The 24,058-nt window shown below is 65.9% G+C and overlaps 1 protein-coding gene across 8 annotated transcripts in view; it reads right to left on the minus strand.

Moving 5' to 3' along the window:
- Window positions 1-645: 645 nt before the first annotated feature.
- RXRA (retinoid X receptor alpha) overlaps window positions 646-24,058 on the minus strand; it is a 116,017-nt gene continuing 92,604 nt past the window's right edge. For 6 of the 8 annotated variants that reach the window (XM_066366740.1, XM_066366738.1, XM_066366744.1 and 3 more), the window contains exons 3-10: window positions 22,590-22,740; window positions 22,267-22,446; window positions 13,057-13,244; window positions 9,471-9,600; window positions 8,325-8,457; window positions 6,874-6,965; window positions 6,232-6,337; window positions 4,374-4,663 (exon numbers count right to left, since the gene is read on the minus strand). In XM_066366740.1, the coding sequence (XP_066222837.1) occupies window positions 4,516-4,663; window positions 6,232-6,337; window positions 6,874-6,965; window positions 8,325-8,457; window positions 9,471-9,600; window positions 13,057-13,244; window positions 22,267-22,446; window positions 22,590-22,740 (1,128 nt within the window). In that variant the 3' untranslated portion in view covers window positions 4,374-4,515. Of the gene's footprint in view, window positions 3,408-3,440; window positions 4,664-6,231; window positions 6,338-6,873; window positions 6,966-8,324; window positions 8,458-9,470; window positions 9,601-13,056; window positions 13,245-22,266; window positions 22,447-22,589; window positions 22,741-24,058 lie in introns of those variants that run through there. The other 2 variants (XR_010749153.1, XM_066366739.1) reach the window with 2 other exon arrangements.

Raw genomic sequence — 24,058 nt, forward strand, 5'->3', positions numbered from 1 at the left:
ACATATGCTGAGTGTGTGAGCACATTCTGCCTTGTGGGCCGTGTTGTAAGGTTACCCTCCTGGCCGGGGCGGCCCTCAACCTCAGCACCACCTGTCCAGCGGCCTGGGGCAAGACCGGCTCCAGGGTGCTCAGCAACTCCCTGGAGGATGCCCGTTGACCCGAGGAGGTACAGGAGGGTTCGGGCCCAGCCCCGCCCCCAGGCCGCGTGGAGACCAAGGGCAGGCATCGCTCAGGTAGCTGTGGGGTGGTGAGATGCTGTCATTTTGTGGCACTGGAGACCAAGGGCAGGCATCGCTCAGGTAGCTGTGGGGCAGTGAGATGCTGTCATTTTGTGGCACTGGGTGAGCCGTCCCACGTTGGGGCCAGGTAGGCGGTCGCACAAGGGCGGAGCCCGCAGACGCGGAGGGATCCCTCCCAGGCCACTGCACCCGCCCTGGACCCCAGAGAACTGTGGAGCACAGCAGATGGTGCAGGGAAGTGGCCGAACGTGGCCGTGTGGGGTCCTGGCGATGAGCCTTGTCCAGACCTGGCCTGGGTCGGGCAGAGGACAGCTGGCCCTCCACGGGGGGACTGCAGGAAGCCCCCAGAGCCCCTTGCACCAACTTTCCAGACCCAAACCAGAAACCCGAGCAGAACAAACGAGGCCTGGAGGAGAGGATGATGTATTTTTAAACGCTCATATTTTCCGTTCCTCCTCTCAGGTTCTCCTGTCTTCTTTCCCACGACGCGCGCACGCTGCTGTCCGTCCGTCACCCCGGCCCCTGCGGCCGGTGCCCCAGAACGACTGCGTCGGGAAGTGATTTCACAGTCAAGAGTTGCAGGAGGCGACGGCAGCAGGGACAGGGCCCGAAGGATGGATAGGTCCCTGTGCAGCGGCGCCACGAAGCCTGTGCCCTGTCATCGGAGAACCCCTGCCTCTGCTCCGTCGCCGTCCCAACCACGTGTGTCCCCAGAACACCCACCTCACGCTGTGGAAGCAGAAACAGAACAAGCCCCGCCCCCCTCCCGCCGTATCATCCAAGTATACATGACGGATAAAATTACATTTGTACAAAAATAGATTTTTTTTTTTTTTACCTTTCCCGATGCTTTAGACATTTCTCTTAATCTTTACTCTCTCTGTCACCTCAGAAGCGCCAGCTACGCATCCCGGCTAAGGCATGGCTAAGGGTGGGGACCAGCTCGAGCTGTCTGCTCCAAAAGCATCTTAAAATAGATGCGGTTCCTCGCCTGGAGATAAGTCATTCAAACCCGATTTCACCAAAGGAGGGGCCCTCATGTACTTGCTTATACGAAGCAAATTTATAGGAAAACGGGGAGGGGGAAAAAAAGTCTCTTGATTAAAAATAAACGCGCCACGTTGGGAACCACGGCGCTGCGGAGGGGCGCGGCCACCTGCGGGTTCTGCGCAGCACGTGCCTCTCACGCCACGCTCCCGCGTGGGTCGGGGGCCAGGCCGCGCTCCCTAGTTCCGTGATGGGGACATCAGCTGGTTACCCACTGGCCCTCCCGCGGCCCCGCAGAGGACGGAGCCCCGGCCCAGACTCCAGCCTGAATCCTTTGGGAACACTGAGACCTGGAAACCCCGGGGGGGTGCGGCCGTCTTCTCCGCTGACCGCGCGCAGGCTTCCGGGTGACCGGAGGCTGACATGAGGCCACCTCAGCGAACGGGGCCATCTTGGTGAACATCCCAGCGGGGTCAGCTTCCAAAGGGATTGGGGGGCGGGGCACACCGGCTCTGCCGACACCTTCCGAACTCAGGGTGCGGTCATCTGCAATCCTCAGCCCTGGGAGCCCCGTCTGGATGTCACAGCCGGGGGAGGTGACGCTGCCGAGGAACTGGCCAGAGGCACCAGCAGGCCCCGGCAGTGTCCAGCCAGGCCGAGGCAGAAACCAGCACAGGGTGGCTATCGAGCTGATGTTAGTGCTATCTTTAGAAAATTAAAGATTGTCCCACAAATAGAATAATAATTACAAAAAGAATCACCTTAATTGAACCAGATGGGTAATACGACTGGAGATCTGGTTAGATACAAACTCTACCTCGCTACTGAGTAATGAGCTACCGCCCCACACGGTCCACTCTTCCAAACACGGTGTCGTGGGCGTGATGACCATGGCAGCTGCCGGTGAGGGAGGACAGGGCGGCTCCCATGGGCCTAAGACGCTGGCGCTGTGGGGCTACAGGAGCCGAGTGGGAGCAGGAACAGGGCCAGGGGGCCCCTGAGGCCGGGAGCTGGTGGCCAGGGGCGCCGCGGGGCTGCACGGACTGCCCGGCAGGGCCAGGAACGGCGGAGTTCCCGGGAAACCGAGCCCCCGACAGAGGACCCCCTCTGGCTTCCCTCCTTTGGGGCTGCCCACATTCCCAAGAGGCCCGGGGCAGCAGGAGGGGCTGGGCATGGGAGACGGGTGTGTCTGGCTGCAGAAGGCACCGGGGTACTGGGTGTGGGGCAGCTTCGCATTGCCCCCACTGGGAGGGGGCCCCGAAAGGGAACACCTCGAGAACGCCTGCCTCGCTGCCTGTCGCCACCACGCCCCGAAGGCTACCAGGACCTCCCCGGAGAGGGCGTCCAGACAGGCTCCAGCACCCCCCGGACAGAGGACAGAGGGGCAGCGGCCGCGTGGCTGGGCGGCCAGAGGGAGGTGTTCATGGAGTCTTTCATAGCCTCTGCACAGATGCCTCAAGCTCAGCCCGGGCTGGGGACTCAGAGGAAGGCAAAGAACGGACCGTCTGCCCTCAGAGGCCCAGAGGCCTGCCTTCCTGCCCAGCCCTGCCAGGGAACGCAGCCCTGTACCAGCTGGGGACACAGACTCTGGGGAAGGCCGCTCCCCCACCTGCACACACGGTCCGCCAGGGCTGCTCGCGGTGGGTGGCAGGAGGCGGGTGGGGAGCCACTCTTACAGAGATGCCCTTGGGCTAAATGGACAGGACCCCACCCACGTCCCCCCACACCTTCCCTGCTCCTGCTGGGCCCCCACTACGGACAGATGCCGGGCTCACGGGCTGTGGAGACAGAAAGCATGCAGACCAGAGGGAGGGACGACAGTGCAAAAGGGGCCAGTTCCACCTGAGGGACCCCCACCCGCACGCCCCGAGTGCCCACTTGCCCGGGTTGGGTCAGAAGGCTGCATAAGTGGGTGCTGAGCTGAACGCGGCCCCCTCAGCCAGAGCAGGTGCTGGGAGGGGCTCCCTCCCAGGGCTCCGTCAGCCAGACAACAGCCAGCTGCCCGAGGAGGCTGCCTGCAGTCGTTTCTGACTCCAAAACTCTTACTGACAGAACAGCCCGCTGGCGAAGGGGCCCTCTCCCGGAGCTCCGGCTGGGCCCCGCCCGCCCCGCCCCGCCGGGCTGCCATGCCCCAGCTCCCTCTGCCTGCGGTCTGCAGACGTGCACAGCGGATGGGAGACCTTCTCTGCAGACGTGCACAGCGGATGGGAGACCTCGGAGAGCGGCCCTCCTCCCCTGGCACCCCTGTGGGCCTCCCAGGCTGGGGGGGCAACCTCTGCCCACAAGAGGGCAGCAGAGCCGCATGGGCACGGCCAGTGTGTCCAGGAAGGCCGAGAGCCAGAGGCCAGCCCTCCAGCAAGCAGAGGCTGACTAAGCCTCAGCCCTCCTCAGCGCCTGGAAGAGGCTGAGCGTGTTACCCTGGGCGGGACGGGACCGAGGCGAGGAGGTGGGCGGCGGAAAAAGAAGCTGAAACGAGGCAGAGAAGGCCGAGGCAGGTGGGCGCACACAGAGCCCCTGCAGCCTCGAGGTGGCCCCAACCCCAGAGTCCACTCCTGCGGCGACTGGCTCGGGGCTAAGCTGCACCTCATCTTTGGAAAAGGGGCTGCTCGCCCTGCACGAGGAGGGCAGAGACCCCTACCCTGCACGAGGAGGGCAGAGACGCCCACCCTGCACGAGGAGGGCAGAGACGCTCGCCCTGCACGAGGAGGGCAGAGACGCCCACCCCGCACGAGGAGGGCAGAGACGCTCGCCCCGCACGAGGAGGGCAGAGACGCTCGCCCCGCACGAGGAGGGCAGAGACCCCCACCCTGCACGAGGAGGGCAGAGATGCCCGCGGGCCCCAGGGAGCGGGCGGGGTCTTCTGCACGGAGACCGCCAGCCTCACCACCTGCTTCCTCCCCTCCCCCGGCCCTGATCACGGGTGGAGCCGGGCTGGCCAAGCACTCCTCACAGGGGAGCCAAGACCACAGTGACCCACACCAAGCCGCCCTTCCGGCCTGCTGCAGCTCCAGGACAGGGGCCTGAGATCCCCGTGAGCAGCTCTGAGCATCCCGGGGAGCAGACAGGCCTGGCTAAGCCTCGCCCCAGTCCGTGGCCAGGCCGCTGCCCTGCTGGGTCCAGAGACAAGTAGTATTGAAAATCACGAGTGTGGCAACACATCTCTTAGGCTTAGCAGGGACGGGCTGCACCCCATCGTCCAAACAGGCCAGGCAGAGAAGGGGCAGGGACGGGGCTCCGTGGAGGAGAGCAGAGCAGCGGGCGGCCAGGCGGGGCGGCCGGCCCCAGGGCCTAAGTCATTTGATGCGGGGCCTCCAGCATCTCCATGAGGAAGGTGTCGATGGGCGTGTCCCCGATGAGTTTGAAGAAGAACAGATGCTCCAGGCACTTGAGGCCGATGGACCGCAGAGCCGGCAGGCGGAGCAGCAGCTTGGCGAACCTGAGGAGAGCGGGCGTGAGGGCGAGCGGGCGGTCACCCTCTCCACCCTGGCAAGCCTCACTCCCGAGCCCCCCCAGATGTGCAGAGACCTGTGCGCTGAGCCCCAGCGGGAAAGGGGAGCCCCTCCAGCTGTGGGAAGAGCAGGGCAGGGCCTGGAGACGGGAGGGCGGGCACGAAGACCCCCAAAAGAAAACCCACAGGGTGGACGAGATCTGGGATCTGGGATGAGGGGGCCGGTGGGGCGAGACAGTGGCCGGGCTGAGGAGGGCTGACCAGGGCTCTGTGGGGGGTTTACAACACACGGGCTTTCTCCGAGGGTCCCAGGGAGTCGCAACGGTATTTTACACAAGGGGGGAGGGAGGGGGACAACAAGAAGCCACTTGCCGCAGGGAGAGATCAAAGAAAGGGGAGGTGGTCCTGAGCCGGGGCGGGGTCTGAGCGAGCAAGCCCCGCCCCGTGCCCCTGCCGGGCCCAGCCGGCCCCCAGAAACCGCTCTGCCAGAGCCGGGCCTGAGACAGGACGCCCCTCGGCCCCCCACCCCGGGAGTCTCTTCAGGGGACCCCGGGAGAAGTCTGGGGGCTCGTGGAGGAGAAACCTCAGGCTCGGCTAACTGGGTCAAATGTCCCCCGCCCCCCCCCAAAAAAAACGTCAGCATCTGCCCCTAGCCCCCCCCCCCCGTGCTGTCCGGGTCTCTCCACTCAGGACCCTCGAGGGGCTGCAGGTCTGGGGGAACCTCGAGACTTATTAATAACGCCTGTATTCGGGGGGGGCAGAAGCCCTGTGGTGGGCTCCCCACAACCCCCATTTTCTGGAGCGGGGCCAGACAGCGCACTGTTTTCTGCTGAGCTGGCGCGAAGGCCGCGGCGGGGAGCCAGGAAAAACAAGCAGCCTGCCACTCCGTCCTCCATCCGGGAAGCTTCCCCCTAAACCGAACCAGATGAGGGCCCAGCCGCCCGGACACGGTTAACTGTGTGCGCGCCAGCCAGTGGGCCGGGGTGGGCGGCCCGCTGCCCCGGAGGACCCCAAACCAGGGGGTGTGCCCTGCTGGAAGGAGGGGGTACAATCGGGACAACACTGAGCGGGCTCCCTTCTCCCAACACCTACTGTGCCCGCCACACTGCGAGCCTGGAAACCAGACGGCCCCACCCACCCAGCCCCTGTCCGGCGGGCGAGAGGAAGCTCCGCCCTGGGGTCACGCCATCTGTCCACTCTGCGTGCGCTCACAAAGTGCCTACTATGTGCCGGTGTCCATCCCTGCAGGGGGCGAGCACCAAGGCCCTGCTCTGCTGGTTCCCCTGGGGGTGGGGTCAGCACGGCCTTCTCCACGTCCTCCACAGAGACAAGCACCTACTGTGTGCCGGCACAGGGCCCATCTTGCGGTGGGGCCACAGGAGCGTGTGCGAGCGTGTCTGCACATGTCTGCGCCGGGGCCCGGCGAGCCAGGTGCTGCCCAGGCTCCCCTCCACCCAGGAGGGGTGCCGGAAGGGCTGGCGACAGTCCGGCCGGGGCAGGGGGACTGGACGCAGGACCACGCGATCCGCCCGGGGCCGGTCCGCGGCGGGGCTCACCTCCCCGGCTGCTCCGGGTACTTGTGTTTGCAGTACGCCTCCAGGGACGCGTAGACCTTCTCCCGCAGGGCCTCCACCTCGGCCGGGTTCGAGAGCCCCTTGGAGTCTGCAGGGAAGAAGGGGCCGCAGGTCAGAGCCCCCGCCTGGGAAGCCTCCCGGGGACCTGCGCACCGGCCAGCTCCCAGAACGCCCCCTCCACACAGCACCCGAGGGGGGGGGCGGGCTGGTCCAACTAGACCCAGGGCAGGCCTGCCCGTCAGGGACACCACCTGCACTGTCCTCCCTCAGCCTGCCCGTCAGGGACACCACCTGCACTGTCCTCCCTCAGCCTGCCCGTCAGGGACACCACCTGCACTGTCCTCCCTCAGCACTGGACGCTCAGGCGGAGCCTGGCTCTCCCTGACCCCAGGGTTCTGGTACACAGCGGCGCCACGCCTTGGACGGCAGAACCCTGAGGCCCAGCCGGAGGCCGCGCCAAAGCCCGAACGAGTGTGGCTCGCTGAACCCCACTGCCTGCAGCGACCGCCTCGTGGGGCCTGCACGGGGCCAGAGGAGGAGGCAGCGTGGCCGTGCCCCTTCCTAAACGGGCCGCTGTGGCCGGCAGGGGTCCCCCAGTGCAGACCGCGGGGCAGGAAGCCGTACCGGGGTTGAACAGGACGATGGCGCGCAGGCAGCCCAGCTCTGTCTTGTCCATGTGCATGTCTCTCATCTTCGACACGAGCTCTGTCAGGACCCTGCGCAGGGAGTGGGCAAACACCCAGACCCGTGTCAGACCGGGCCCCTCGCTGGGCTGCCCCCCGAAGTACCCACAGGACTCAGGGAGCCTGGCATGGCCCGGGAGGGCCGCTGAGAAGGGCGAGGCCAACCTGGGAGCTGCCGGACAGGGGGACAGGGCTCGAGGTCTGCCACGCCAGGCCTGCCCCTTCCTGCCCTGGGGCGGGGTGTCCCCGCTGCTTGGAGAGGCTCTGCATGTGGGACTTTATTCTGAGAAAGTGGAGACTAAGGGCACCTTGTGACAGCTAAGACAAGGTGAGCCAGGGACCCGGACATGGGGGACCAAGCCCACGGCCACCCGACACCCAGCTGCAGAGGGCACGGGCAGCCCAAGGCACAGCCCTGGAGCGCCCACATCACAACCACCTCTTCCAGTCAAGGGGACAGCAGACAGGGGCGGGTAGCTCCTGCCACCTTGCCAGGTGAGCCGTGTCCCTGGCGTGCAGTCTACACGGAACAGACAGGCTGCCGGGACCTGGGCGCGGGCCTGGCCTGCCCCCACGAGGCCCCCGGGGGTGCTGAGCAGTGGCCGAGCTCCACCAAGCAGGCGCCAGGAGCAGGAGCTGAGACGGAGCTGACCGCTCAGGGACAGGTCACCACACGGGGCACGTGCCGGCTGTGACACGTAACAGTCACAGCTCCAAAAACTGACACGCAAGACCTTACAGACACCGTGAAGCCACATCTGCAGAACAAGCAACTTCTGCTTTTTAAAGAGTGCAGCTCTCGTGGCCCTGGCCCGTTGGCTCAGCGGTAGAGCGTCGGCCCAGCATGTGGAAGTCCCAGGTTCTATTCCCGGTCAGGGCACACAGGAGAGGCGCCCATCTGCTTCTCCACCCCTCCCCCTCTCCTTTCTCTCTGTCTCTCTCTTCCCCTCCCGCAGCCAAGGCTCCATTGGAGCAAAGTTGGCCCGGGCGCTGGGGATGGCTCCATGGCCTCTGCCTCAGGTGCTAGAGTGGCTCTGTTGCAACAGAGTGATGCCCTGGATGGGCAGAGCATCACCCCCTGGTGGGCATGCCGGGTGGATCCTGGTCGGGCACATGCGGGAGTCAGTCTGACTGCCTCCTCGTTTCCAACCTCAGAAAAATACAAAAACAAAAAACAAAAAATAAAAGATACAGAGCACAGCTCTCCTCCCCACGTACGGGACTGAGGACAGAGAACTGGGTGGGAAGAAACCAAAGCAGCAGCGTGGCCGCGAGGATCCCGGTGGGAGAGCGCTGACCTTCGCCTCGGACTTCCCTCAGCGCCCCACCCGTGACCGTCACCAACAGAGCAAACAGCATGCGGACGTGAGCCCGGGCAGAAGGCCGCCCCACCTGTCGAAGATGGCGCCCACCCCCGCGCTGTGGGCGCTGTTCCGGTGCACGTGCAGCCCCGTGGCGAGGAGGATCCCGTCCTTCACGGCGATGGACCGGTGGGAGAAGGAGGCGATGAGCAGCTCGTTCCAGCCTGGGGCGCCGGGGAGCGGGGAGACGGTCAGTCAGCTGTGTCCAGGCCCCCGGGGCCCGCCCGCCCCTCGCCGGTGCCCTCAAAGGCAGCATGTGCCATCACAGGCCCGTCATGTTGGGGGAGCCAAGAAGCTAGGGTGCCCAGAGTGGGCCCCACGGAACCCTAATCCCGTGAACGCTCCACAGAAGAGGTTCCTGAGCACCCACACTTGGAAAACATCCCCCTTCTACAGGACACGCTGGTGCAGCAAAGGCCCTGAGGCCCTCACAGAACATCCCGGTGGGCATTCAACTCGGGCACCCCCAGACTCGTGTGCCCAGGGAAGTCTTTTTGCCAAGTGCAGGATGCTCCTGTCACTTAGCCATCAGTGAGAGTGCCCGCTGTTCTCTGGGACACACGGAATGGCCACAGGACAGCTCATGCCACGGGCACTCATCAGTGTGCCCACTGTTCTCTCTGGGACACACAGGGTAGCTCATGCCACAGAGACGTGGGAGCTCCCGCGATTTGCTGACACAACCATGGAGCAGCGGCTGCCTGTCGGGCCCCAATAGCAAACTCTCAGAATTCCACATGTGCTCTGTGCAACCCCACAAAACAGTCAACGATCCATCTAAAACGAGGCGTGTCTGAGCCACCGGCCCACTTGGCACGCTTGTGATGCCAGCAGAGAAACCAAACACCAAGCGTCCAAGGCTTAGAAACGGTCTAGAAAGAAAACTGAAAACCACTTGTATCCAAATGTTTCCACAACTCCTATGAGTCAGGTAGCACGAAGCCACCTTCAGTGGAACAGTCACAGGGTCAGTGCCGTGGCCTCTGCTCCTGAGGGCTCCCAAGGCTGCGGGTTCCACGGCTGACCCATCCGTGGATTAACCACGTAATCCTGACCACAATCCTACAAAGCAAGGGTCACCCATTCTACAGAGGGGCAAACTGAGGCCCGGGGAGAAGGGCAGCCCTGCCCACCGTGGCAGGATGACTCCGCCCAGCCCCGCCAGGCTGCCACTCACCGGCCCTCAGCAAGATGACCTGGTCGTCCAGGGGCAGCTCAGAGAAGTGAGGGATCCGCTTGGCCCACTCCACCAGCGTGAAGAGCTGCTTGTCCGCCGCCTGGCAGATGTTGGTGACGGGGTCGTTGGGCTGGGTGAGGGAGGCATCGTGGTGAGCAGCACGCAGAGAACTCAGCCCGGACCAGGCCCCGCTAGCCCAGCAGGGGCTGAGTATGCCCCCAGACACAGACACCACGTCCGAATCCCGGGACCTTTGACCGTGACATTTACATGGCCACAGGGACTTTGCAGAAGTGAATGAGTTAACAGTCTTAGGGTGGGAAGGGACCCGGGACGATACAGTGGGCCCAGTGCCACCACAAGAGTCCTTAGAGAAGGAGGCAGGAGGTCCGAGTCAGGAGGAGATGTGAGGACAGAGCAGGGAGGACAAGGCCACCCCGAAGCTGGAGGGACGGGCTGTGACCCAGAGTGCGAGGCCTCTGGTCCTGGGGAAGGCATGGAAGCTTCCAGGAGGAAGAAGCCCCCAGGGGGAGGCCCTCCAGCAGGGAACCAGCCTCCAAGGGGGACCAGCCTCCAGGGGGGACCAGCCTCCAGGGGGGACCAGCCTCCAAGGGGGACCAGCCTCCAGGGGGGACCAGCCTCCAGGGGGAACCAGCCTCCAGGGGGGACCAGCCTCCAGGGGGAACCAGCCTCCAGGGGGGACCAGGCTCCAGGGAGACCAGCCTCCAGGGGAACCAGCCTCCAGGGGAACCAGCCTCCAGGGGGGACCAGCCTCCAGGGGGGACCAGCCTCCAGGGAGACCAGCCTCCAGGGAGACCAGCCTCCAGGGGGGACCAGCCTCCAGGGAGACCAGCCTCCAGGGGGGACCAGCCTCCAAGGGGGACCAGCCTCCAGGGGGGACCAGCCTCCAGGGGGGACCAGCCTCCAGGGAGACCAGCCTCCAGGGGAACCAGCCTCCGGGGAACCAGCCTCCAGGGGGAACCAGCCTCCAGGGGAACCAGCCCCCAGCGGGGACCAGCCTCCAGGGGGGACCAGCCTCCAGGGGGACCAGCCTCCAGGGGGACCAGCCTCCAGGGGGAACCAGCCTCCAGGGGGACCAGCCTCCAGGGGGAACTAGCCTCCAGGGGACCAGCCTCCAAGGGGGACCAGCTTCCAGGGGGACCAGCGTCCAGGGGGACCAGCCTCCAGGGGGAACCAGCCTCCAGGGGGGACCAGCCTCCAGGGGGAACCAGCCTCCAGGGGGAACCAGCCTCCAGGGGGACCAGCCTCCAGGGGGAACCAGCCTCCAGGGGGGACCAGCCTCCAGGGGGAACCAGCCTCCAGGGGGGACCGGCCCCCAGCAGGACTAGCCGGGCTGACACATTGCCTTCACTCCCGTGGGCTGTTTCCAGACTTCTGACCTTGACAAGTGTTAGACCCTCAAGTCTGTGCTGTCTTAAGCACTCAGGTGGGGGTCACTTGCTACAGTAGCCACAGAAAGACCACCCATCCCGTGACTCAGTCGGCCCTACTGCAGGGGTAGGGGGTAGGTGACCCCGTGTCACCGAGGAAGAAGCCGAGACCTGGATGGTGCTGGGGGCTGGGCTCGGGTTCTGGGGTCACCGTGGCCCAGCTGGCGGGCGCTCCCAGCTCCTCCCACGTTTTCCTCCCGCCAGACACAGAAGTGTCACACAGATGGACGGGGTGGCAGCAGAGGCTGTTCCAGAAAGCTCTAGCCAGCAGGGACTCCCGGTCACTCCCACAGACGAGGAAACCCAGGCGGGCCTCAGGGGACCCTGCTCCCCACCCCTGGCCAGTGGGGTTGGACGGCAGACCCTCTGGGTCCCGCGCAGTGGAGGGGCCGGCAGCTGGACACCGGGCAGACACAGGGAGCCCCCGTTCCAGAACCCACACGGCTGGGGCTCCTCGGAAGAGCTTCCCGACAGAGACCACCTGCCCAGGAGCAAAGCGCAGTCTCAGCGCTCCGGGCTGCGTGAAGGGCCAGCCGAGGGGCAAGCTGGCACCAAGGCGACCGGGTTCAGCAGGGCCGGGGGTTCCGAGCGGGGCACCCGGAGCCATGGGGACGGTGTCAGCGGGGACCCCAAGCAGGCCGGGCCCTGGAAGTGGGGCGCCCAGGTTACCCGTCTGCTGTACCCCTGGGATGGGTCAAGACAGGATGTGGGGGACAGGGGACACGGGCAATGGGACCTGCACAGAAGGAACAGGGCTGGGCCTGGGGGGCTCCCTGTCAGGCAGGGGCTGGGGGGGACACTCAGCAAACACCCGTCTCCAAGCCCTGACGCCCACTCAGACAGACAGGCCTCAACAACACACATGTAATGAACTCCGTGGGCCCGAGTGGGCAGAGGCCCCAGGCTCCTGCAGGGCCCACGATGCACCGGCGGGGCCTCCTGGGCCTCCGACCGCTCTGAGGGAAGGGGACCCGCGCCGGCTGGGCCTCCTGGGCCTCCGACCGCTCTGAGGGAAGGGGACCCGCGCCAGCCCCCGGGAAGCCCCGGCACGCGGGCAGACACGAGTGAGAGGGCGGGCGCGTGCTGTTCGTGGACCCCGGGTGCGCCCGGGGGATGCCCTGAACTCCGCCAGACGCCTGTCTCTGCAGTTCCAACCACCTTCCTCTGCAGCCACGTGGGGAGCAGATGCCAGCTTCGCTCTTTCCAAGTAATGTCCTTACTCGACAAAATTAAAAGTTCGCAGCCCTTCCCCAATCACCCGATTGTTGTTGTTTTTTTGGTGTTTCTGCTAAATCATGAAACCCTCACAGCTGGCCTCTCCCTCCCCTCCCCGGGCCCAGAGAGGTGGACCTCAGGCCAGGCAGCACTGTCCAGGGTCACAGAGAAGGGCGACACATCGTGGAGCGCAGGAAGAAGGGCGGGAGACAGGGGGTCTCAGCCTGTTGGAGCCTCATGAGCAGGTAAGGGGGGACCCCCACTCTCTTAGGCTGGGGGTGCGGGCCATGTGTGAGCACTCACCCCCAGGGAGGTGTGTCACTGTCCCTGACTGAAGGAGGGCAGTGAGGGACAGCTTGGATGCCACCCTCAGCGTCATGGTGACAAATGAGAATTCGCTCACCACACACACCACCATGTGATCACTGTGTGCTAGGAGCCGAGAAGGGAAAGGTCTGGGCTGAATCCACCTGGGCAGGGGCATGAGGAAAACCCCAGGGAAAGGGGCTCCCTGAAGAAGCGACACCCTCACTAAGACTCAAGCCTGAGGAGTCGGCAGGGGCAGCGTGTGCAAAGGGCCTGGGGTTAGGGTAGGGGAGATGAGCAGGGTGTGTCTGGGCCGCTGAGCCAGGGGAAAAATGGATGGGAGACAAAGATGAAGCCTACACACGATGCTGCCCGCAAACCTGGGGCAGACACAGCCCGACGCCCGGCTGGCCATGGACCGGAGACGACACGAAGCAGGAAGGTCAGTGCAAAGCCCAGGCGTCCACTCGGGCTCCACAAGCCACGCGCCCGCGGGGCCCGGCTGCAGGCCTCCCCAGCGGGGCCCGGGCTGACGGGTCCTCCGCCCGAGCGCGCTCACCCGGGCCCACGGTCCCCGACGCCGCAAGGGGAGGCGGGAGGAGGGCCGCACTCACCGAGCTGGGGTTCAGCCCCATGTTGGCCTCCACGTACGTCTCCGTCTTGGGCTCGACCGCCAGCTCGGCCTCCAGGATCTTCTCCACCGGCATGTCCTCGTTGGCGCTGCTCGTGGACTCCACCTCGTTCTCGTTCCGGTCCTTGCCCCGCTGCCGCTCCTCCTGCACGGCTGAGACACAGAGCATGCCTGCCTCTCACTAGCTCATTCCACCAGTGGGCCCACCGGGACCTGCCGGGGCAGGTGGGGCCTGGGCCTCATAGACCTGACTGTTCAGCAGGGATCCCAACAGAGAGACAGAAGGGCTTTGACGAACCATGGGCTGAGGCAAACCCAGGAAGGCTTCCCGAAAGAAGGGGCAATGAGACTGAGGAGCCAGAAGCACAGGGATACCAGTTCAGGCAGAGGAGTTAGCACGTGCAAAGGCCCAGAGCCAGAGAAGAGATGTGTGGAGGGCTGACTAGATTCGGGGGAGTCCGGAGGCGGCCTGGCTTCAGGGAGCCTAGGAAGAGAAGTCGATGGGAGGAGACGAAGAAAGAGCTCGCTTCAACTTTCTTCCCAAACAGACCCACGCGGTAGAAAAGCCAAGGAGGCCAGGGCCCCCACACAGGGTGTGTAAAGACCTTGGACTTCAAAGCCCGTGCAGCTCAAGATGCCCTTGCCCAGGAGACGGCCAGGACCTCCCCGAAGTCACCCGGCAAGCCCAAACCAACAATGAACCAGAGCCAAACCGTCAAGCCCACCTAGAGCACCCAGGCGGCTCCTGGGACCCCTGCAGCCTCCCGGGCTGACCCACATCCCACCCCCTCCTCTGGTGGGGGCACCAAGGACCTTAAACAGAGGGGGAGAGCCACGGCCTGAGGCTGATGTGGGGCCGGAGGGGCTGCCCACACAGCAGCGCTGCAGCGGAGCTGGCTGGCGGGTCAGGGCTGGGCCTCCCAGGGACGCCCGGATGCCACGGTGTGGCAGGACCAGCCCCGGGACGAGCGGTCCTCCCCTGAGCCCGCCTGAGCCCACCCTCCTGAGGCCCTGCCCTGCTGAGTCCCGGGACACCCTTGGCCTCCTCAGGGCCAGCTCCTCGGCCCCCACCCCAAGCAAGACCCCCGGCTTCTCGGGACCCCTGGGGGCCCCACCCCACGGTGGGAGCCTGGGTGGGGCAACTTGTGGAACGTTGTGTAGACACTTCTGTGCACACGCCCGCCCTGCTGCAAGGAAGGTCCTGGAAAGAGCCCCTGGCTCAAACCCAGGGCCACCAGGCCCTGGGAGGACCAGGACAGGCAGAGCTGGGCCAGCCCCCTCGGGCTGCACCCTGGTCCACAAGGCTCCTGGTGGGAGGTGGAGCCGTCCTGCGCTGGGATGCAGAGCCCCCAGGCCAGGCCCGGGTCCCCCCTGGCACCTCAGTGGCATGGGCGGCTTGCCCCCTGCAGGAACAGCAGGGCTGTGGGAACACAGGGTGGGCGCTGGCGGCCGTCGGCCCTGGGGAGAGGGGACGGGCGAGGGCGTGAGCCGCCCTGCAGCCCGACTCCCAGACCAGCTCAGGCGGTCACGGCGCCCTGCGCACAGCCCCTGGGGCCCCTCACCATGCCTGAGCGTGGACCTCGCGGCCCAGAGTCAGCCGTGCCCTCTGCAGACCTCCGGCATCCACACGCTGGGCCCCCCAAAGGCAGGGGGCGCGCCCGCAGCCCACCCCGCTCGGCCCCGGCCCCTCGCAGCTACCTCCTCCCCTCCCTGGGGGCCATCCTGAACGCACCTCCCAGAGGCCCTGATGAGCCGCGGCCTCTGGGGGCCCCCGCGGGGAGGACGTTCGCAGGGAGGCGCCCTGGGGGCCAGGCCCGTCCCGCACAGGTGTGTGCTCAGGCCGGCTGACTCACACAGCGGCTGGCTCTGACCCTCTGGCCGGCTTCCACCAGCTCTGGAGGTGGGGGCTCAGCAGAGGGGCCTCGGCCTCCCAAAGACGCCCCCCAGGCCAGACGCTGCTGCCTCCCGCCCCCCCCCCCTCCGCCCAGCCTGACCCCACCTGGATTGCCCTATTTCTGGCCGGTCCTGGTTTACATCCTAGACCAGCCCCACGCCTCCCCTCCCCATGAGCTGCAGCCCCTCCCGGGCCTTCCCACGCACCACTGCCCACTGGCCTCAGACAGGCTCGTTCCCCACACCCTCCCCAGACGCCTCTGTGGGGCAGACACAGCCCCCCCGCCCCACCCTCGCCTACACCAGCTGTCCACCACCTCTGCACCGCCAGACCCAGCCCCCTGCCCTGGCTCCGAGGGGCGGAGCTCCAGGCAGCCCGGCCCACCCCTGGCCCCCTTGGCTTCTGCAGGTGTTTGGCCAATGCCGGAGGGAAGGAAGGAGGGAGGGGAGAGGGGAGGAGGGGTGCCCACGGCTCTGGCCCCACCCACCGCCTCTCAGTAGCCACGTTCTGCGAAGGCCACAGTCCTCAGTGAGCAGCCCTCTCTCCGGACTTGGCACACCCACGTTCCCTCCTCCAGGCTGGAGGTGTCAGGGCTCCCTGCTCGTGCGAGGGGGTTCCCCTGGGCCTGCTAGGTGACCCGTCACGCTGCCACACAGCCATGGTGTCCCTGTCAACAGCTCCCCGCCACCCACAGCCAAGTGCTTCTAGACAGGCCCCCTCCGGCGGCCACTCAAGAGATGCTGGGACCCAACCAGGCCCCTCTCCGGGGCCACGAAGCTCCCCGGCGGCAGGCCCTGTGTCCTCCCTGTGTCCACACGGCAGGGGCTGCGCTCTCCAAGACTCAGAGGACCGACTCGAGTGAGGGATTGCCTGTCCTCATGGTGAGAGACTCAGGGAGAGGCTGCACCTTTAACAGGGCACCAGCTGGGCCAGGGAGCCAGGCAGGAGGCCTGGAGGCCAAGCTTCTGCAAGCCTGGCTCTGCGGGGAAGTCTGAGGGCAGGTGGGGGCGGGGTGGGGAGCTCGAGCTGGCGGGCAGATGGCCTGGAGCCCACGGGGCCGCTGCAGAGGCTGCTGGGCTCCAGCCCGCCCCCGCCTCCGCCGGGTTCGGACCCTCCATGTGGGGGAGCGCTGGGTCACCCTCCGTCACAACAAACACGGTAACAGGCCAGCAGAGCCGACCAGCCAGGAGGCAGCTGCACACACTGACTGGGCCAGCCTCAGTGCTGACAGAGACCCAGAACCCAGACAGGTCCATGCCCCTGAGGCCCTGAGGTTGGAGTCTCCAAGGTCTGTCCCCTACACAGAACCCTAAAGCCTCAGACACAGGACACAGCTGAGAAGCACGTGGCCTAGCTCAGCCACTTCATTTTATCAGGTGGGGAAACTGAGGCTCAGATAGACAGACAGCCAAAGGGGCGTGGCTGAACTCTCAGGACAGTGGGCAGCTTAAAGCAGCAGGCTCTCCGAGGTCTGACGGCCCAGACCCCACCCCCAGCCCGAGACCCTGCTCCGCCCCTCACAGCCGTGTGGCCTCTCTGTCCCCGGCTTCCTCAGCCCCAGCGAGGGTGACGGCACCGTCACCTGGCCGCCCACGCTCCCCACAGTGCGGCCTGTTCACGGGGACTCCTTCCCCTCCAGGCGGCCCCGGCGTGCAGGGGGCCCAGGCGCGCCCAGGGCCTGGGGGCAGCGCCCGCCTGGAGGACCGGGCAGGGGCACGGGAGCGCGGCCGAGAACCAACCAGCCGTGACGCTGTGGAGCCACGCAGGGCCTGGCAGCTCGGGCAGCGTCGTATGAACGTCACGGTTTTATTTATAGGCAGCAGGGGACCAGGAGAGCTGCCAGGTGGGTCACCTTCTAGACGGAGTCCTGTTTGACTTGCCTTCCGCTGGCGCCGAACGCCTCGGGCAGGAGGCATCTGGTAAGACGGGGCCCTGGTGGGCACAGTGGGCAGAGGAGGCTAGAGACCCCTGGGAAGACCCCCCCTGCAGCAGCCAAACACAGCCTGGGGAAGGGAACTCCTCCCTCCAACACAACCAGGGTCCCCAACATCAGGAGACCTGCTGACTTAGCCCCTCAGCCAGAGCGGGACCCCCCACCCCTGCCACGGTGCCCACGGCCACCCACCCTGGGCGGTGGAAAGGGGGGTGTCCTGGTTGGCGGGCACCCTAGCCCTGCTGCCTCCTCTCCGTCGTGCACTGCCAGCCCTCTGGGGCCACCCTCTGTCCCTTACGTGGCCCCCGGGAGAGGCAGGACTGAACGTCACCAAAAGGCTCTGGCCCAGCACCCCATCTAAGGGCCGGGACAACTGAGACCCACGGAAGGGGGGCGCCCTGACAGAGGTCACATGGCAAGTTAGGGTCTCTTGAGCTTAGAGGACACGTCCCTCCTTCACTTAAGGGGCTCCACCCAGGACAAGGAGTCTGCAGGTGACAGTGACCACGTGACTCACACGTGCTCCCACAGGCATGTCCGTGGAAACTGCTCCCCAACCCCACCAGCAGGCACAGCGCTGCCTCCCACCATGTTCCTCCCAACAAGCTGTGCTGGGGGCATCTTGCCGATGCCCTCACTGGGCACGTGAGGACACTGAGGCCCAGAGGAGCAAGGTCACCTGCCCAGTGATGGCAGGGAGGCACCTGAACCCAGCGGGACTCTTTCCCTACAGCAGCCGTGTGTGGGGATGTGTACCTGTGCACACACACGCACACACACGCACATGCACACACACACGCACATGCACACGCACACACACATATGCACACACGCGCACATGCGCACACACACACCAGGCACTGCTGCTTCCACACCCCAGGCCCTCAGAGTCTGGAGATGGGGCACAGGAAACAGAGAGGGAGGAAGGAAACAGGGAGAGGCCTTCCTGGAGGAGGAAGCAGAGAGCAATGGGGCAGCAGGGTGCCCCTTCTAGCCAGAGGCGGATTAAGATCGGCTGAGGCCCCAGGTGCAGAAGAATATATGGAGCCCCTTAAATAAAAAAAAGAGAGAAACAGGGAAAATAAAAATACACACTAGCTTGACCTGTGGTGGCGCAGTGGATAAAGCGTCGACCTGGAAATGCCGAGGTCGCCGGTTTGAAACCCTGGGCTTGCCTGGTCAAGGCACATATGGGAGTTGATGCTTCCAGCTCCTCCCCCCGTCTCTCTCTCCTCTCTCTCCTCTCTCTCTCTCTCTCTCTCTCTCCCCCTCTCTCTCTCCTCTCTAAAATAAATAAATAAAAATTAAAAAAAATTACTCATAAAAAAAAATCAACTCATTTCTGATTAAAAAAAAAAAATACACACTAACCGTTTTTCTAAGCAAATAAAAAATATTATGTACTATTCAAGTAAAAATTGCACCTAAGAAACCAAATTTGGTGTCATGGAAAAGTGTCGGCCCTAGCCGGTTGGCCCAGTGGTAGAGCGTCAGCCTGGTGTGCAGGAGTCCCGGGTTCGATTCCCGGCCAGGGCACACAGGAGAAGCGCCCATCTGCTTCCCTACCCCTCCCCCTCTCCTTCCTCTCTGTCTCTCTCTTCCCCTCCCGCAGCCAAGGATCCACTGGAGCAAAGTTGGCCCAAGGAGCTGAATACGGCTCCATGGTCTCTGCCCCAGGAGCTAGAATGACTCTGGTTGCAACAGAGCGACCCCCCGGATGGGCAGAGCATCGCCCCCTGGTGGGCATGCCGGGTGGATCCCGGTCGGGCGCATGCGGGAGTCTGTCTGACTGCCTCCCCGTTTCCAACCTCGGAAAAACACACACACACACACACACACAAAGCATCAAGCTGGGGTTTTGCGGGGCCCTTCAGAAGTCAGGGCCCGGGGCACCCGCTGTTAAACCCACTTCTGCTTCTAGCCTGGGCCGGTGTCACCCCAGGTGGGGCCAGGTCTCCTGCTCAGACTGGGAACCCCCAAGCCCGGGACCCGTCTCCCCCGTCAGGCCAGGTGGCCCCTGAGCCCTGCGCCACACGCCCCAGCTGGCAGGCCCGGCTCAGCCTGGCAGAGGGCTGGACCGATGGCGTTTCCCACATGGGCCCCCCCCCCCCGGGGATGCTGTGGAATGAGTGAGGTCCTGGCGGCTGCTTGTGCTTACAGACCTGCCCTCACCCAACAGCGATGCTATCAGTCTGCGGCACCCTCGGCAGCCCAGGAGGTGGGGTCTCATCGGCCCGAGCAGGAACCTGCCGGACTCCCCCCGTGTGGTCAGCCAGCCCAGTGCCAGCCCTGAGCTGCCCCTCCCCACCACTCACTGGGCAGTGCTGCCCGTGTGCGAGCCTCAGTTTCCTCGCCTGTAACAGGCGTGACCATACGCCTCAGCACAGGGGCTCCCGGAGCTGGCTCTGGGAGCCTACAGCTCACACCCTATATGCTCCTGGCTGAGGGTGCTTCAGGTTGGCACACCTGGCCCCCATCACCCAAGGGTGTCATACTGCCCCAACTCGTGGCCGGCAACGCCACCACTGCCAGGAAGTCCTCCTTACAGAAGAGGTTTGCTCGGAACAGCAGAGAGGAGGAGCTGTGTCCCAGGACCATTTCCGGGGTCTGAGGGCAGTGCCCGCACCCAGCGAGGCCGCATGACAGGTGTGGGCCGGGGGGGGGGCACGTCGCCTGACCCCTCTGGGCCATTCGTCCCAGGACACCGTGAAGCCTCCTGCAGGGACTGCACTGGGGCCACGGCTGACCCCTCTAGAGGACAGCTGGGGACTCTGCCCCTCATGTGCCAAGACACGTGACCAGCCACCACCTCCCTGGGGAGCTGCATGCCCGGGGACAGGGTCTGGGGACATGGACAGGCAGGGAGGCCAGTCTCGCGCCCCAGCGTCGGGGGTATGAGAGCTTCACTGCACGCTGCTGCCGTAAACCAGGAGGAGGAGAGGGGAGGAGGTGGCCCGACAGACCAGGTATTTATCAAACGGCCACAAATCAGGCCTGGGGCCCACGCTGCCTCACTGGCCAAGACTTTCTGAAACACCCCGCCTATGAGGCGTGGGGACAGCGCCCCAGCATCCCGGGTGAGAGAGACCCCAGCACCCCGGGTGAGAGAGACCCCCAGCGGCCCGGGTGAGAGAGACCCCCAGCGCCCCGGGTGAGAGACAGTGTGCAGAGTCGGGGGGGGGGGCAGCAACGCCTTGTACACTGATGGCGCCCCTCACAGCTGCTGTGACAAGATCCCCAGTCACCAGCGGGCCCAGGCCAGGGTCAGGCCGGGGACAGGTCTCCCCAGCGCGGCCTGCGGCTCCACTGGAATGAAACACGACACCCCCGTCTCCCCCAGGCCCGAGGGGACAGGAAGCTGGCGTGTGATGACACCAGGCTCTCAGGTGGACAGGCTCAGGGGGGCCTTAGGAAGAGGCCAGTTTCCTGGACAATCCCAGGGACCTGTAGGGTCATCCTCTGGGGCACAGGGTGGCACCCCACCTGCTGGCACCCCCAGCCTCCGCACACGTTATCCCCGCTGGCTGGGCGAGGGGTCTAACCCCGTCCTGCTCTTCAGGCCCCCGTCAGCCTGGCCATCTCCTGCCCGCCCAACCCTGGCCCGATGCCCGAGGCCGGGGCAGGTGCCTCCCCGGGGTTGCCATGGAGCCTGGACCTCCCCTACGTCACATGGGAGGGGCTGCCTGGTTACGGGATGCTCCCTCCCTTTCAACGGATAGGTCCTCAGCTCGCTGCGTGCCCAGCACCCGGTGTGGTGCCCAGCGTGGTGCCGGCAGCGGACTGGCATGCTCAGCAAGCCAGGGATCTCTACGCTGACCCACGCCCGCTCCGCACTGCAGCGTGGGAGCCTGGAGCCACATGCCAGGGCCCTCCCCACTCTCCCCAGCACACTGGACCCAGCCCTCGGGCCGGGCTCCAATCCAGCCCACTGCCCGCCGCATGCCCGCCCCCAGCCCAAGTCTCCGTCTCTCAGGAGCAGTCATACTGAGCACGGGGCGCCCACAGCTGCCGGGGCCGGGCACCATCTCCTACAGAAGGCGCTCCTGCACTGGGAGCCCGGGGTCCTGGCCCAGCCCTGCCTGTGACCCGGACAAGCCCAGGAACACGTGGGCCTCAGCTTCTCCACCCGCACGAGGACGGGCGGGTCAAGCGTGAGGTGACACTTGAATCCCGACAGGGAAAGCCCCGCGGGCAGACCCCGCACAGCCCTGGCCAGCCCTCCGGCTCAGTGGTGCGGCCGCTGCGCTTCCCCCGGGGGCGGGGGCGGTGCCCAGACCCACTGCCCCTTGCCAGGGGGTGGTGCCAACGGCAGGAGACGGGGCAGCGTCCCTGGGCCCCCTCACCCTGCAGGACCACGGGGCCCAGCTGAGGCTTCGGTTTCTGAACAAGAACTGGGGTTGAGTAGGAGCAAAAAATAAAATAAAGTAAGGAAACTGGATAAAAACTGCGGCCACAAGAGGACAGCCAGGAGCCGACGGGAAGGAGACAGACCCATGCCAGCCACAGTGAAGAAGGGAGCAGAGCGAGAGACCCCAGCCCCATGGGCCAGCGTGGACGCTGACCCTCACCCAGAGGACAGGAGTCACCAGACAGATGGGGGAACCGAGGCCCCAGGCAGCACGGAGTGAGCGAGGAGGATACAGGGCAGGCCAGGGCTGAGGGCTCGGACCCAGGTCTGGCTGCACCGCCTGACATTTCAGTGACCTCAGGGGACTGACCTTCACGCTAACTCCTGACCCCATCCCACCCCTGACACGCTCTCAGTAAGATGGGCTCACAGACTCGAGGCTGAGAGGCTGGCGGCTGGAGTCCAGTCGCTCCCACCCCCTGGCCGCTGGGAGTCAGCCCGCCAGGTCTGCAGGAGGGAGAGCACAGCTCAACCCTGGAGTCCAGCAGGCTTGGGGACATCCGACAGCCTCCAGAATCCCGTCCTCACTAGGGCCCCCTCGACTGTCCCCTGGCTGGACAGCACCCGCCGTCCCAGCTCCCATTCCCAGCCCAGCCCCCACTGCCAGCCCCGGACCTCACTGTCCTTCTGCCTCTGCCTGTCCCCCTGCAGCCACGCACTGTGACCGCGAAGAAGGTTTGAGTGACACCTGTCCCCCAACGGAACTAGAAGCTGCCAGGGTGCAGACCAGAGCCGTCTCTTCTGTGACCCCAGCGCCTGGCACACAGCAGGTGCTCAGGGAAGATCTGGGGCGCCAGGCCACCAGCCACGGAACGGCAGCACCAGCCCCGCCGGCGGTGAGCACCCCGTCCCCAGAGGCGTGCAAGCAAGGAGGCGTCCGCCACCAGAAGGCTCAGAGCTGCCCAGTCCGGGGGGGGGGGGTCCTGCGCTCGGGGAGGCGGGGCCCCGGGGAGCCTACCTTCCCTCTTCATGCCCATGGCCAGACACTTCTGGTAGCGGCAGTACTGACAGCGGTTCCGCTGCCGCTTGTCGATCAGGCAGTCCTTGTTGTCCCGGCAGGTGTAGGTCAGGTCCTTGCGCACCGTCCGCTTGAAGAAGCCCTTGCAGCCCTCGCAGCTGTACACGCCGTAGTGCTTGCCTGCAGGCGGGCGGGCGCGGATGGTGGGCGGGCGGGTGTGGGCCCTGAGCTCCCGCCCCCACCGCGGGCCGCCCGCATCCCGGCCTGCTGCTGCCGGCCACCCGCCCCAGGGCCCCGCGGTCCCGCGGCGCCAGGCGGCCTACCTGAGGAGCGGTCCCCACAGATGGCACAGATGTGCTTGGTGAAGGACGCCATGTTCCCTGAGGGGTGGGCCGGGACTTTGAGGACGCCATTGAGGCCCAGCGGGGGCTTGATGTCCTCGGTGCTGCTGACGGGGTTCATGGGCGAGTTGAGCTGAGGAGGGAGCACCAGGCTCAGCACCGGCACGTGCGGGGACCCCAAGGGCGCACACCAATCCCCGCGGCAATGAAGCAGGCCACACCCCCACTTCACAGAGAGAGCAACTGAGGCTCAGCGGGGCCTGCCCACCCCGGGCCACAGCGGGGAGCAGCCGGGGAGCAGCAGCGAGCACCAGCGGGACTCCGGCCCCCGGCACCTCCCCACCCCCGTGTTCCGCTCCACCTCCTACCGCCGACCCCGGCTTCAGCAGGGGGCCCGTGAAGACCCTGCCCCGTGCCCCACCTAAAGGAGAAGCACCTCCCCTCACTGAACGCCCCCCTGACAGGCCAGCGTGAGCTCCATGTCCTCCCAGGGAACCGGGCACCTTGGGGATCCCTGACACACAGGGGGGCACTGAGGAGAGCGGGGGTCTACCCAGAGACCACACTGCCAGGGCCTCGGGGTGGGGGTGGGGCGTGGGGAGAGAGGGGCCAGAGCGGGGTCTCCGATCACGTGTCTCATGGAGAGAGGAACAGAGACACACCCCCCCCCCCGCATCCGCCGAGAGGGACACTGTCCCCTCTCCACACGCCCCGTCCGCCCTGCCCACGGCAGCCTGACGCCACGCCAGGGGAAGCGTGGGAAACTCACCCGTCACCCTGGCAACAGCTGCCGAGGCTGTAATGACACAGCAGTTTTGGTTCCGCTGCGCCCACCCTGGCCCTCCCGTCAGCCCTGTGGGCCCAGAGGTGCTTCCCGCTGTACCCCGCGGGCCAGCCGGTCTCGCCAGGCACCTGGACTCCAGCCGGGCGGCCCCCGGGACCCCCACTTCTGCAAACCCCCCGACAGAGGCGGAAGCTGGGTCGTACAGCTGTCTCTGTGCACAGGCGGCGGTGGCGGCCGCTGCCCCCTGGTAGCCCCGGGCCCCGCCCGACACAGGAACCTCGTCCGCTCTCCTTCCCCATGGCCCCCAACTCCCAGCCCCCGTCTCCACAGGACAGGAAGAGCCCGGTGCTCCGAGCACACGCAGCAGAAACCGTCCTGAGTGACATCTGCAGGCCTCCCCCCCCTCCCGGAGCCGTTCTCTGGTCCGTCCTCCCCCCAGGTGGGCTGGGGGCCCTGTGACCACTCAACCCCCGCAGGGCTCAGGGCTGCAGGAAAGCCGGGAGGCCAGCTCTGACCACTCGATTGTCAGGACACAGGAGCCCAGGTGGGCGGAGCAGGGCGGCCCTGCAGGGCGAGGTGCCCCCCCCCCCGCCCCCGGGCGCTGTCTTTGGGAGGCAGGGGCGTGTCCCAAGCGACAGGGGACTGAGAAGGCACGGAGGGAGGGTGC

The sequence above is a fragment of the Saccopteryx leptura genome, chromosome 2 (genome assembly GCF_036850995.1).
Source record: "Saccopteryx leptura isolate mSacLep1 chromosome 2, mSacLep1_pri_phased_curated, whole genome shotgun sequence".
NCBI classification, from domain to species: Eukaryota; Metazoa; Chordata; class Mammalia; order Chiroptera; family Emballonuridae; genus Saccopteryx; species Saccopteryx leptura.